The sequence below is a fragment of the Sinocyclocheilus grahami genome, unplaced genomic scaffold, assembly GCF_001515645.1.
Source record: "Sinocyclocheilus grahami isolate Dianchi unplaced genomic scaffold, SAMN03320097.WGS_v1.1 scaffold418.1, whole genome shotgun sequence".
Taxonomy (NCBI): domain Eukaryota; kingdom Metazoa; phylum Chordata; class Actinopteri; order Cypriniformes; family Cyprinidae; genus Sinocyclocheilus; species Sinocyclocheilus grahami.
In genome coordinates, this window is record NW_015505597.1 from 5,418 (window position 1) to 20,035 (window position 14,618).

The 14,618-nt window shown below is 36.0% G+C and overlaps 2 protein-coding genes across 2 annotated transcripts in view; both read left to right on the plus strand.

Moving 5' to 3' along the window:
* LOC107551203 (sialic acid-binding Ig-like lectin 14) overlaps window positions 1–7,220 on the plus strand; it is a 10,279-nt gene extending 3,059 nt beyond the window's left edge. The window contains exons 2-13 of the mRNA XM_016232744.1: window positions 1,385–1,444; window positions 2,702–3,082; window positions 3,188–3,484; window positions 3,583–3,682; window positions 3,897–3,935; window positions 4,430–4,462; window positions 4,559–4,606; window positions 5,787–5,813; window positions 6,129–6,170; window positions 6,579–6,647; window positions 6,943–6,961; window positions 7,141–7,220. Coding sequence (XP_016088230.1) covers window positions 1,405–1,444; window positions 2,702–3,082; window positions 3,188–3,484; window positions 3,583–3,682; window positions 3,897–3,935; window positions 4,430–4,462; window positions 4,559–4,606; window positions 5,787–5,813; window positions 6,129–6,170; window positions 6,579–6,647; window positions 6,943–6,961; window positions 7,141–7,203 — 1,158 coding nt within the window. The 5' untranslated portion in view covers window positions 1,385–1,404 and the 3' untranslated portion in view covers window positions 7,204–7,220. The remainder of the gene's footprint in view (window positions 1–1,384; window positions 1,445–2,701; window positions 3,083–3,187; window positions 3,485–3,582; window positions 3,683–3,896; window positions 3,936–4,429; window positions 4,463–4,558; window positions 4,607–5,786; window positions 5,814–6,128; window positions 6,171–6,578; window positions 6,648–6,942; window positions 6,962–7,140) is intronic.
* Window positions 7,221–9,253: 2,033 nt separating this feature from the next.
* Window positions 9,254–13,586, plus strand: LOC107551197 (uncharacterized). Its single transcript, XM_016232738.1, has 9 exons — window positions 9,254–9,323; window positions 9,498–9,549; window positions 10,422–10,805; window positions 10,930–11,214; window positions 11,315–11,608; window positions 11,945–11,980; window positions 12,095–12,436; window positions 12,542–12,608; window positions 13,553–13,586. The coding sequence occupies exons 2-9, from the start codon at window positions 9,516–9,518 to the stop codon at window positions 13,584–13,586; spliced, it is 1,476 nt and encodes a 491-aa protein (XP_016088224.1). The 5' UTR covers window positions 9,254–9,323; window positions 9,498–9,515.
* The last annotated feature ends 1,032 nt before the right edge of the window (window positions 13,587–14,618 follow it).

The window sequence follows — 14,618 nt, forward strand, 5'->3', positions numbered from 1 at the left end:
ACTGGGTGATCGATCAACTCTCAATCAGGAAATAATAAACAAAAGGATACTCCTCGTAGCTTTAGCCATCTTCTTGAACTGGAAATCCCGAAACACTATTCACATAACGCATTGGAAAAATTTGCTCACAGACTATATTTCGCTAGAACATTTCTCACCTCTTTACAACTATACTTCAGAACCACAGCACTCCAGATCAGACCTCATTCAACTTTTACAAATCTGACATTTATATCACGTTTGATTGCTTATTGATTATTGCAGATATTTTTTTATCTAGTGTGTGATTCAGAAACACTATTCACATAACGCATTGGAAAAATTTGCTCACAGACTATATTTCGCTAGAACATTTCTCACCTCTTTACAACTATACTTCAGAACCACAGCACTCCAGATCAGACCTCATTCAACTTTTACAAATCTGACATTTATATCACGTTTGATTGCTTATTGATTATTGCAGATATTTTTTTATCTAGTGTGTGATTCATATTAGATGCATATTTATCATCCTTGGTTTAATTATTGTATCCTTTTCTTTGCAAAGTATTATTTGCTCGCATACATATTTCTAGAGAACTGAAAATAATAACGGAATAAAAAAAAAAAAAATCACCCTTGATCTCCCAAGCGAGGCCATATCTATCTTTAACTTGCCTTTTTTCCATTTGCCTACCACGCTTGTGTCCTAGTGAGCATATGCAGATGCTGAGCTTAGAATGGTGTTAGACTTGTACATGTCTGACTTATTAGATCTCATTGGTATTATCTGTATTCGCTTCAAGTCATCACTGATTACTGTTATTATTATTCTTATATCAACAAATTTCACTGGCCAACATCCTTTATTATCTGCTGATTCCACTTGCATCAGTATGATCAATAAATGATCATTTTTCGGTTCCAATTTTTATCTCCAGGGAACCAGTGTTATTTTAGTATCATTGAGATACTATTATAGTTTTTATTAATATTTTGAATTAGTTTTAAATAAAATGTCCATTCAACTTCCATAATTTTAAAGTTATAGTGATTTTTGTTGTGTTTTTGTCAGTTATGAATGTCAAAATATGTATATATATTGTTTTTATGACGTTTTATGAGTTTTTTTAAATAGTTTTAGTTCAACTAAATGCAAATGAGAAATGTTGTCATATAGCACCTAGCTGAAATAAGTTAAATATAAAAAGTGTGTGTATATATATACTTATATATAGTTTATAAGTATTATTCATGGTTTTAGTTCACTATAGTGTCCCTGTTTAACTCTCAGGTTAATGTATATGAACTCTATATAATTGATGATTAGTGAGGTCTATGCAGTGCTCTAGACAAAAATTATTGTATGTGCAAAAAATCAGTATTGTTTTTGCCTCTTCAGTTTCTAGAGTCCAGTCCACCATGGATGTACGGGCAGGACTTTTTCTCTACTGGCTTCACAGTATGACTTTAAAGTTTTCTTTCCATACATTATATGAATAAATGATTTTAATCATTTTAGAATTTTATTAGAAATAATAATTTCTATTAAAATGTTAACTTCTTTACATGCTTTTTAAAAAAAAGTTTATTAAAGGAATATTTCACCCAGAAATGAAAATTTACTGTTAAATTACACATCCTCAGATGTCGGTGACATTTTTCAGTGGAACAGTAAAGAAGATTTTTTGCTTAACCCACAGTCCTTGGTGTTTCATAATATGCAAGTCCATGGCTACCATCACTTTGAGAGTAAAAAAAAAAGGCAGATACAAAAACACTAAATGAATCCCCTCAACTCCTGGCGAGGTCTTATGAGGCAAAATGATCAGTTTGTATAAGAAACTGAACATTATTTACAATATTGTCGTTCCTAATCCAGCCTCAGGCAAACGGTCCCGCAGGCTCGTGCTCATTATGTACTGTACAGTACGTTGTGCATATGAAACAAAAAAATTTTCTAAATAATGTTCTGTTTCTTACACAAACTGATTGTTTGCTTCATAAGACTTACATATATTGTCAGGAGCCTCTGGGATTCATTTAGTTTTTTGTATCTGCTTTTTTTGGCACTCAAAGTGAAGGTAGCTCTGGACTTGCATTTTATGAATCACCAAGTATACCATTGGGTTCAACTAAAAAAGATCTTTACTGTTGTACTGAATAAAGAAAGTCACCTGCATCTTGTGTTGATTAGTAAATCAACAGCAAATTGTAATTTTTTGGGTGAACTCAACTCCTGGCGAGGTCTTATGAGGCAAAATGATCAGTTTGTATAAGAAACTGAACATTATTTACAATATTGTCGTTCCTAATCCAGCCTCAGGCAAACGGTCCCGCAGGCTCGTGCTCATTATGTACTGTACAGTACGTTGTGCATATGAAACAAAAAAAATTTCTAAATAATGTTCTGTTTCTTACACAAACTGATTGTTTGCTTCATAAGACTTACATATATTGTCAGGAGCCTCTGGGATTCATTTAGTTTTTTGCATCTGCTTTTTTTGGCACTCAAAGTGAAGGTAGCTCTGGACTTGCATTTTATGAATCACCAAGTATACCATTGGGTTCAACTAAAAAAGATCTTTACTGTTGTACTGAATAAAGAAAGTCACCTGCATCTTGTGTTGATTAGTAAATCTACAGCAAATTGTAATTTTTTGGGTGAGCTATTCAAAATCAGAATTTTTTTACTAATTGTATCCTTATTATTTTGCAGTTATTTGCGCAGGCGTGTTTGCTGATGTTTGGAAGGTACATGTAGAGCCTGAAATGAAGGCTCTGGTCTCATCTTGTGTCGTGTTGCCCTGTTCATTCAAATACCCTGTTCAAGAACAGCCCTCTGATCGTATAAGAGCTATGTGGCACATGAAGGACAACTGGAATGAAATTATTTTTCACAAAGACCCTACAAAGGTTAAAGACAGTTTCAAGGGTCGTACAAAACTGATTGGTTCACTGGGTCGTTCCAACTGCTCCTTGGAGATTGATAAGGTCAAAAACCATGACAATGGCCCGTATTGTTTCAGGGTGGAATTAGAAACATCTCAAAAAGACAAGTACTCCTTTGTGGAAAACTGTGTTTCAATTACAATGATCGGTAAGTAAGTGTGCTTTTGAGCTCTCAACCTGTGATTACAACAACTAAATAGGGTACAAAATAAGAAAGCAGCCTAAATGTGAATCATTCAAAATGCATTTACAGAGCAAGCATCAAAACCAGAGCTGCAGGCTGAGCAGTCTGTGCCGGAGGGTGAACCTGCAGTCTTCAAGTGCTCTGTCCGGCACACCTGTCCGTCCTACCAGCCCACTCTCACCTGGAGCCACATTGGAAAAGCCGTCATGAGCTACAAGGACATTAGTCATGGAAACTGGGAAGCAGAGTCTGTCCTGACCTTCATCCCTCAAAAAGAGGATGATCACACCTCTATCACATGCACAGTCAAGCACCACGGGAATGTCGAGGGCGAAGTGACAGCGACTCACCGTATCTTTGTGAAAGGTACAACAATACAACTGTTCTTTGTAAATCATGTATATATCAATAGAAAATTATTTCTTAGTGATTAAAAAAATTATATATATATTTTTTTTCACCAGAACACGCAACTCTCAGTCACATCCTCATTCCATCCATCTCTGGTCTTGGAGCTGCTCTTTTAGTTGGATTACTGTGTTTCTTCATTGTCAAGAGATATAAGTGAGTCTGGACCTGACTTATAAATAACATAAATATCAGTGACTAATAAAAAAAAAGACAGTCTTAAAACAGTTTTACACTGTGAATGAAAATGATGCACAAATGAGTGATTTCTGTTAAAATACTGCACTTGTCTGTGAGGATTTGAGAATGCATTATGACACTCTTGTATGTTTCGGTAATTGTATTTATTTATGACTCAAATCGTTCCCAGGAAGCGCATTGCAGATCTCCAATCCAGAAATGACAATGGGTGAGCATTACCAGCAGTTCTACCTGGAACATTATTGTGCCTCAGTCTGACTTTAAAATTATTTTAAAATGAGGCTTTTTTAAGTCAATGTCAGTGAACTTTGATACACCAGGTACTGTATATAACATCACAACTTATTTTTTTCAATAGAAAATGAATAGAAGATACATAGGAAAGACATCTAAACTCATTGGGTTATTAATACATGTTACAATAGAAAATATTAGTAAATTGTTTTTCTGTTATAAAAAGAGATAAAGACAGATATTAAACTATGGTAGTGCGCTATTTTGAATGGGGTGGAGAGGGGAAGTATATTGTTTAAAGATGCTTCCTGCTGATAAAAGCACACAGATCTGTTTTCGTCTACAGTTCCTAATTAGAATAGTTAAAACATGACAATAAAACTTGACAATAGGACGCCATACGTTAACAATCTGTCTGAAAGTAAAAATCATCATAATTGTTTTACTAAGTCTTAAATGTTTTTTTAGAGTGTGGAGTCGACTATCAAGAATGTCTCGCAGGTAATTAGTATATTTTTGATTGTTTTTAAACTGCATTGCATTGATCAACCTCCATCAGTTATGAATGAACTTGCCATTCTTCTATGTGATCACCAGGTTTCGTTCAGATGGCGGCAGCAGTGGTCCTGGTGGCAGAGAGCAGAGGCAAGTACACAACAGCTTCTAATGCGTTCTTCTGCAACAAACCGGGACATAACAGATCCTCTGGCGGGAAAATACTCAATCTATGGCATGTTTTGGATTTTAGTTATGGTTGTTTTTTAGACAAAGATATAGTTACAATTATTAGCAGGAGTTGAAGGTGTTGTACACAACAATTATTTTAGATTAATCTGTTCAGAATGTTCAGATGCCATGAGTATGTGTATAAAACTGAGTTGTTCTGATGACAGGTGGTATTTTGATAGAATATTATTATAATTATTTGCTTTTAACTTTGACATGTTGCAATTTTCAAAAGTAATAGCACTTAAAGTTTAATGTTATATCCCATGTCTGTAGAATTAATCTATTTCTTGTAAATTAAAGTTTAATATGAACATACACTCTAAAAAATGCTGGGTTAAATGCAACCCAGTGCTGGGTAACATAGGGACAAACCCAGCAATTGGGCTGTTTTGACCCAGCGGTTGGGTTACTAACATGAAGGTTGGGTTAAACTTTTAACCCAACCGCTGGGTCAGAACAACCCTATTTTACCCAGCACTGGGTTGTATTTAACCCAGCATTTTTTAGAGTGTAATATTAATGTTTGTAACTTTTTGTGTCTTATATGTAAGCTAAGGGTAACACTTTATTTTAGAGTCTCTTAACTAGCTGCTTATTAGCATGCATATTACTAGAATATTAGCCATTTATTAGTACTAATTAAGCACACATTAATGTCTTATTCATTATGACTTTATTCTACATACCTAATCCTGCCCAGTACCTAAACTTAACAACTACCTTAATAACTAATAAGCAGCAAATTAGGAATTCATTGATGGAAAAGTCGTAGTTAATAGTGAATAAGTGTTCCCTATTCTAAAAGTGTTATCCGTGTTGCTTACAGTATCTTTAGTTATTGAAAAAATTGCCACTGTACTGTCCTAAAAAAAAATCTATATTCAGCACAGAATACAGCATTAGTTTTTAAATAGAGATATAAATGTTTCACTACCGGTTCACTAGCTGTTAAATTAACACTTATCAATGTCTATTAGTGTAGCTGTGAGTGGTAGCTGTGTGAAACATTCATCTGTAAATGACGATATGACTAGATTAAATATAAAAATGCATTTTTTTTCTCATTTGCATTTTTCTATTCCTCTTTTTGATTTAGGAGGTCTATTTGGAGTAGATTTTCAAGGTACCCACACACTGCCTTATCAGCCTGTTAAGGATATCATCTTATTTTTGTCATTGCAAAGAAAGACTAGGCTTTTTTTTTGAGCCTGGTATCTGCTTCTTGTCTGAAACACAAATTAAAACATTAAAAATGAAGTGACTATTGTGTTCTTGAAACATTATGGGATTATGTTCAAGTTAGCCGTTCAAAACACGACAATATGCTATGCAGCCCAATGTTTTCATACCTAAAAAAAATATATATATATAACTGAAAACACTTATATATATTTTGCTGATCCTAAAGACCAATGTCTATTTTTCCTATATTTTAAAGGAGAGGTCAAGGGCATCAAACTGACAGGGATTTTGACAACAAGTAAGTATTTGCATGTTCATTATGAATGACTATTTGTAAATTATATATATATATATATATATATATATAAGTGTTTCAGAAGTTTGTAACATGCTTATCCGATAGGGTTTAAGTATATATATATATTTTTTTTTTTTTAAGGATTATTTACCAGATTTGATTTATCATAGTGTTATATGTTAATAAAAGTGGAGGTCTGATTCCAATAAATGTTTTTGTGAATGTTTATTCTGTAAAACAGTAAAGCATGGCTCTAGCAATGCCAATGTCATGGGTTCGATTCTCAGGGAAAACATCTTTTTTTTTCTGTCCACATCCACTGTGTTATGGACAGTTACTTCAATATACCTAAGCATTTTTTTGGTCATGTTTTACTGGAGTATGACAGAGGTTTCTGAATCTTCACAGGGCAAACAACGTATGTACAGTGTCAGGAAACAAGCCTTTCTCCAAAACTCGAATGCCATCACCAAAGAGGTATGGAGCATATGAAATATCTTACTGACTGCCTATTCATGGCATTGAATGACTCATATCTGTACTCAGTACTCAAATATTCTCTTTGCTACAACAGTCCAGTATCTTGTGTAATTAGATTTTTATCAATGTTTTATTTTAGTTAAATTCAGAATGTCTTTGCACCCCCCCCCCCCCCCCCCCCAAAAAAAAAAAAAAAACCCTCTTTTTTTTTTTTTTTTTTTTTAAATAAGCCAACTGCTGTGATCAATGTATTTATTTATTTACAAATTCCTTTTCACATGATTCACCTCAGTGAGGCCAAATCACATTCTGTGAGTACATACTTTATCATTCTTTTCCCATTACTTCATGTGAAAATCTTTTTAGTATTGTTAACATCTGTTGTTTAGTGCTTGATTTCTTGTTGGTCATACATTTTATCTCATTACTCATAACTGACATGTGTTATTTCCTATTAAATCTGATTTCTGAATCTCTCTTTTCCATTAAGGCTCACAGTTACGATGATGAATACACCAACACAGTAGACCTCAACTTATATGGAAATATCTGAGGAAAATGCCTCATTTTAGATAATAATAATAATAATAATTCATTACATTTATATAGCGCTTTTCTAGGCACTCAACTTTACATTGTCAGGGGGTATCTCCTCATCCACCACCAGTTTGCAGCATCCACCTGGATGATTGCTCAAGGTCCAAGATGAACACAGTAGACCTGACATGTTCAGGAGTGTTGCATTTTAAGCCTGACCTATAATGCCTACACATGCATATAGTACAGTATTACTGTATTTACATATTATTATGATGCTTACATTGCAAAGTTATAACAAATTAAGTACATAATAGTTATATATAGTGCTAACATACTTTTTAATATGTGAGAAACATTTAAACATTTTTTGCTAACCTTAAGCTGAAAGTTAAAGGTGTCATGAATTGAGAAATGTAATTTCCCTTGATCGTTTGATATATGTCAGGTCAATGAACTATAAAAAAAACATCCTGTAAGTTTCAGAACTCAAAACTTTCTCGTTGGCTCAAAAACAGCTCTTATTGAAACCAAGCTGCCAAAACATCTCGTTGAGACGTTCTTGTTCTGAAAAACAGACTGCTCTACAGAGATGGTCAAAAACAGGATCGCAAATAGCCTATTACTTCTAAATTGTTGTTTTTTTCTTCTTGCTAACAATATAAGTGGACCTAAAATGAACTTTATAAAATAATAATAAAACAAATGCAGTTCATGACCCCTACTGTATTTTTATTGTCATTTTTGATAAATAATTTGTGAGATGTTTGTGTGAATAATTTCAGATATGTTTTTGTGTGTTTATTTTAGTGAATTATGGACCAAAAATACTAAAATGTATGTTTTTTTTTTAAATAACATCGTTACATTTAATTTGTACCGTGCAGCCTAAAGGTTTAATAAAGCATGATGCAATATATAAACTGTTACTCATTGGCGTGTGGTTATTTGGCGTGTAATTTCTCTTACTCTCGGGGGAGTCGTGGCCTAATGGTTAGAGAGTCGGACTCATAACCCAAAGGTTGTGGATTCGAGTCTCGTACCGGCAGGGATTGTAGGTGGGGGGAGTGAATGTACAGCACTCTCTCCCACCTTCAATATCACGACTGAGGTGCCCTTGAGCAAGGCACTGAACCCCCAACTGCTCCCCGAGCGCCGCAGCATAAATGGCTGCCCACTGCTCCGGGTGTGTGTTCACTGCTGTGTGTGTGCAGTGTGCACTTTGGATGGGATAAATGCAGAGCACTAATTCCGAGTATGGGTCACCATACTTGGCCACATGTCACTTCACTTAATTTCTCTCATTCTCATCTCATGCTCTGTTTTGACAGGTTGTTTCAGAATAGAATTTTCACCAAGCAGAATGTCATTTCATCTTAAATTCTGGACGTTCCTGCTTTTTTGAAATCACGATTAAAATGAGTTACAAATAAGAACTCATGAATAAACCACCAATCTATCATTTGTATATTCACAACTGTCTTGATCAAGACAAGAACATTGTGTATGTTACCTCATTTGGCAATACCACAGACAGGCATTAAAACTTTCTAAACACAACTAAAACGTATTAAAATGTATTTTAATGGGTTTTAGTGATTCGGGATACTTTTTAACACCTCAACAAATCAATTAAACAACTGTCAAAGTTTAGCAAGTAAAATGTACTGTACATGCCCTAACCTTACTTAACCAGAGTGATGACTGATGTTGTTTTATTCTTTATTTGCATCTAAAGGGTTTGTCTAGTTTTATCAAGCAGCACATGCATACTGTACTATTCAAGTTATTTCAAAACCCAAAGCTTGAAAAATTTACCATTTTAATGGGTATTTGTACGGAGTGGACTATACAGCAGTCTTAGCCTTAATTAGCATAGACTGTCTACAATTAGTTCACAATGCAACACTAGGTGTGAAATCCTTATTTGGAAGAAAAGAAAATATTCCTTTTTTTTTTACTATGACTCAACCATGCTTGAGTCATAGTAAAGAGTGTTCACACCTCCTCTCATAGGATGTTCTTCATATAATTGTGCAGAGTTTTTGTCTTTCACAGTCTCTCACATTTTGCAGGGCTTGGCATAGAACTTTTCTATCCAATCCATTTGTTTGTGAATGAGACTTCATTAAGAAGGTAAGAATGGAAATAAAAGTATATTACATTTTATTTAACCAAAGTCTTAAGGTTTCATTTTCCATAAATTTTAGCCCGATTTGTCTTGCTTTGGTGGCTCCACTTATAGCATAAAATAACATGTAATAATATAATAATAATGTAAAACAACAGTTGTTTTTGTTTTTACTTAAGGGCAAACCCAGGATCGTGATGGGACCTCTGCTACTTAAACTGCTTTTACAAGGTATAATTTTTTCTCTCTTTTTCTTCATAGATGCCGTTGATAAGGGTACAGTACATCAAATCTAGAAAGGCTATTTATGAAATGTATCAAAAGTGGTGTTTTTTTTCAGGTCAGGTCTTTTGTTCTGTCTTCCCCAGTGCTGCCTCTTTGTAATTTTACTGTGTTTAAGATTGTGCATAAAATCTAAATTGCAGATAAGAAGATTAGATATTTACATCAGATAAGCCAAGGAATTTGACAGTCACCAGTGTATGTCACTTCTCAGATATTTCCAGACCACAGGCAAACACTGATTCAACGCCGGCAAAAACAAGAGCCGAGCAATGCCACCAGATACTGATGAGGAAACAAACTGACACAACAAAATCTGAAAAAAAAAATAATAATAATTTGTCAGTGCAGTGTGAATTGGCTTAAAATAATAAGTTATAAATGCTGTAATACTGATTAAATGTTGGGAAGTGTTCCAGATATTGGGTGGCATGCAACAACCAGTATAAATATAAATGCAGTAATAAAAATGTTTTGACCGAACCGGTCTAATATGGTCATACTTCCTGGTTCTTGTGAGGACTCTAGTTGCTGTATTTTGGACCAGTCTATTAAGCGTGCAGGGCAAATCAAAATAAGAGAATAAATTAATGTTGTGGGATCTTTTTTTTCGGGTAATTTGCAGGGAATCCTACTTGACGCATTTTCAACCACCACTTGACATTTGTCCACTCAACATTAGTTTTTTTCTGTAATAGTTTTGGATGTTCACTATATTGAGAATGTGCAGAGAACATGTGGTTAGAAAACAAAAAGAAATACTTTTGAAAAAGTTGGCTTAATCTACCTGCCATTAATGTTCTCCAACTTTTGTCCCACAGGTGTTCTGCTGAATGATGCTTTGGCATGGTATGTGAGAATGCCATTGGAAATTCGTGGCCTCAAAGGTTCCTGTCTGGTTATACCATGTTCTTTCAGCTACGCATCATACCCACCCAAAAACCCACATAGAGTTGTGTGGTATCAGTGGGTCTCTATAGGTTATCCTTTAGTTTATGATCCATGGTATCCAAATGATGTCATTGAGAAGTTCAGATGGAAAACTAGTTTATATGGTGATCCATCAAGTTGGGATTGCAGTCTGCTGATCAAAAACCTTGAACTGTCCCACCATGGAGAGAAATTATACACATGGATTGACCCTGAAAATGTTGGAAGGTTCACCTACAAATTTTATGACGTCACCTCTACTATTGTTGTTGACAGTATGTAAATATTCTTGTGGTTGCCATTAATAACCATAACAATAGACCCATTGACTGTCTTCTAACCAATTTTGGGGTTTAAACTGATATTATGTATTAATACCAATGTTTCTGTCAATTGTAGCACAGCCACATCAGCCCAGCATTTATATTTATGGAGGTGAAAGGACGGGTGACACAGTCACAGTAGCATGTTCAGCTTCCCACACGTGTCCATACAGCAAACCAACAATCACTCTGAGCGGTATAGAAGGAACTGACGAAATCAAGGATGAGTCTAAAGACAGTCTGTGGAAAATCACTCTGATACGCACAGGTGTCTTAAAGGCAGAGCGCTCGACTATTAAGTGTTCAGTAACACATTATGGTGGCATAACAGTGACAGCTACAGAGGACAAAAGTGCAGAATGTGAGTAAACACAAATATGAACTGTTATGTATGCTATAAGCTATAAGTTCACTATCAATGAGACAGTGGAACCTATTACAAGATTTCAGTTCAATTTCAGGTGCTCATCATAAAATAACGATTGAGCCTGAACTGGCAGATGTCACAGAGGGCGTCGCAAAGAACTTCATTTGTAGCGTCTACCATTCCTGCCAGAAAGAGAATCCAACCATCACATGGAACTATGAGAACATGCAGGTCACAACGGGGAACAAAAAACTCTCTGGTTTAGATCAGATCAGCTATTCCAACATAACCTTTCTGGCTGAAAAAGAGGACAATAAAAAGAAACTGATTTGCACCGCAAAATTTTCTGGAGCAGACTTTAAAGCATCTGTTGTTTTACGTGTGCAACGTGAGTAATCTTACATTATGTGTGTTGCGGTCTTGTTCAGATTTTTTTTTATTTTTTATAAATTATTCATTTTGAATCTGCAAAAGCAAGAAACAAATCGTGTGCTGACTGCCATAAAGATGGTGAAGATTAAGGCCTGAAACACATATGCAAGTATGTGAACACGGAGGCTTCGAGCTATGAAAGCATGTGTGCAACCAAATGTTCACATACTTGCATGACGTACTGCATGTTTCTAGCCTAAATCACAAATACAAGAGTTTATTTAAGCAGAACCCAACAATAAGTAAAACTTTAAAATCCCAAGCTTATTGTTTTCTACTAATTGTCTTACAGAGTATCAAAAACCCGCAAGTCCAATGCAGAATGAAAGTATGTTTTTATCCCCTATGTCTATTCTCAGATTTACAGTATATGATTAGAAATGACATTTTCAGTTCTGTGACAATTGATTAATCCACTATATGGTGTCACATATCATTTTAGCCTATTTCCAACACGTGGCAGATGTGATACCCAAGATCACTGCGTTGCCTCATTCGTGTGTGGTAATACCGTGCAGTTTCAAGATGGAGGAGGAATATGTCACTCGACTTCGGGTTCTTTGGGTCACCAAAAAAGGTGGCTACATGTTCCACACCGACCCAGTCAATGTCTTGGACAACTTCAAAGGCCGCACAAGGCTCCTCGGAAACCCGGATGAGCAGAACTGTACTGTGGAGATGGATAATGTGCAAACTCATGACAACGGGCCGTTCTGCTTCCGAGCAGAGAGAGAAAATGAGAGATACAGCTTCAACAACAGCTGTGTGTTCATTATAATGCGGGGTGAGGAAATATAACCAATCACTTGGGTTCACATACTTTTGAAAGTGTTTTTCATCCATCACATCCCAGAGCTAGTATAAACATTTTGTGTTTTTTATTATAAAGCATCTCCCGACAAACCTGTGATGTCATCCCTCCCTGAAGACATCGGAAGGACATCTGGGAAGATCGCGTCCTGGGTGCACCGGGCCTGTGCAGAGAATGTGTTTCTCTGAGAGTAGAGGTGGTGGGAGAGTTGGCAGCGTGCTGTATACTTACCTCGGACTTGTGAGCGTCAGCCTGGGATGTTTCCAGCGCGGCTCTCTGCTCTCTCAGCTGAGTCTACCTCTCCACCAGGTCGCGGATCTGTGTCCTCACCTGCACTCAAAGGTAGACACACATCCGCCATTAAAGCAAGTAACAGTGATTAAAACAATGGTAATGTGTGTGAATAGAGTATTAATGTAAGTGAGATTAGCGGCAACCACGCTGGCGATGCTAGCAGGCTATATGCTAATAGCGGACTCGGGAAGTCAAAATAGAACTAGTGATAACCAGGCGCTCTGATTGCTTTTGTTTTAGAATACGATAGGGGATATATTCACATGTTATAGAAACGAAAATGATGGTGTATAAAATTGATTTTAAGATAAAAAATTAGACGACAAAGAATTAACTTGACGGAGCTCAAACTCAAAACACACGGCAGCAACAAACTATCAACGTTGCCAACAAACTATCAACGTTGTGCACAACAAGTACTAATATAAACCTTGTCCATCAAGGAGATTTCACAATGACAGTGATTTGTAACGACAGATCAATCCTGAAGTCTTTAATATTCAGTAAGCATTGATCATTTCTATTTAATATTATTGTCTTTCCCCATCATATTCTCAAATCATATTCTAGTATAGTTATGTATATTTTGTATAAATGTATTGCTTCAAATTCATTGCTGTTATACCAACCAAGATTGATTTATAAAAAATAAAAAAAAAACTTATTGAGTTTGTCACCTTCTGCTTTGGTTTTGTTCCTATGTTCAATTCCTCTCTGTTCCTCTGTTTCCTTGGTTTCCATAGTTACTTATTGGTTGATTGCTTACGGTCACCTGTTCTTTGTTCCTTTTCATAGGTTCACTAATTGCTGCATAGCCATGACACAATAGGAACACCCCTCAGGTGGGGCCAATTGTCTGAAACCCATATGAATTCACACACATTTATTGGCAGGTGATGTGGGCACCTCCTCAGTGGTGCTATGTCACTCACCTAATAATAGTGATCCATTAAAGGGGTCATATGATGCGATTTCAATTTTTCCTTTCTCTTTGGAGTGTTACAAGCTCTTGGTGCATAAAGAAGATCTGTAAAGTTGCAAAGACTAAAGTCTCAAATCCAAAGAGATATTCTTTATGTTAAGACTTATATAAGCGAAAACGCCTCGTTTAAATATGCCCCCACATGTCTATGTCACTGTGTGGGAAGATTTGCATAACACCGCCCAAATGTTCACACAAAGAAAGAAGGCGTAACTTTTATTCTTGCTGCAGTATTGTTGTTGCCACCGCCGCCATGTTGTGGAGATGCTGTGTGTTTCGTTGTGAAAGTGAAACTACTTTGTTTGGCCTTCCAAAAGAGGACGATATCCACTTCGTCATGCCTAGAGCTGATCCGTGCTGTTATTTTTTAAATATAAAAGATATAATGTTTTATATTTAAAGAATTTGTCACTGACTATTCAAACACGAGTTTTAAGCAGTATAGAGTAGCGCTTGTTGTTTTTTGTTTCTCCGATCACAAATGCAGACATGGTTTTATGTTTAGGCGGCGCGATACGCAATGCGTAAAAACACAGTATAAGTCATTATAATCAGTAATTATGTCCCCACTGGATGCAACAAATGCCTCGTTTGTAATGGGTTTTATTGGTTTTGTCTCGTCGTGCCGGGAGATGGCGTCACAGTTTGGTAAGGGGCTGTAACAAAGTTCGTAGTTCGGGAAGGAGGCGGGAACCGGTGAACATTTAAACAAAACTTTAATAAAATAAACAAACACAAAATGAAAGTAAAGCGGCAGCCCCTCGCGGACGACTGCAGCACACAAAACACAAAAAAAAATCCAGTCCTGGTCCTCTCTCGTCTTTCACTGTCGTAACTCCTCCTTTTATCCTTCCGGAGCTCCTCCGTGGGACTCGAGAC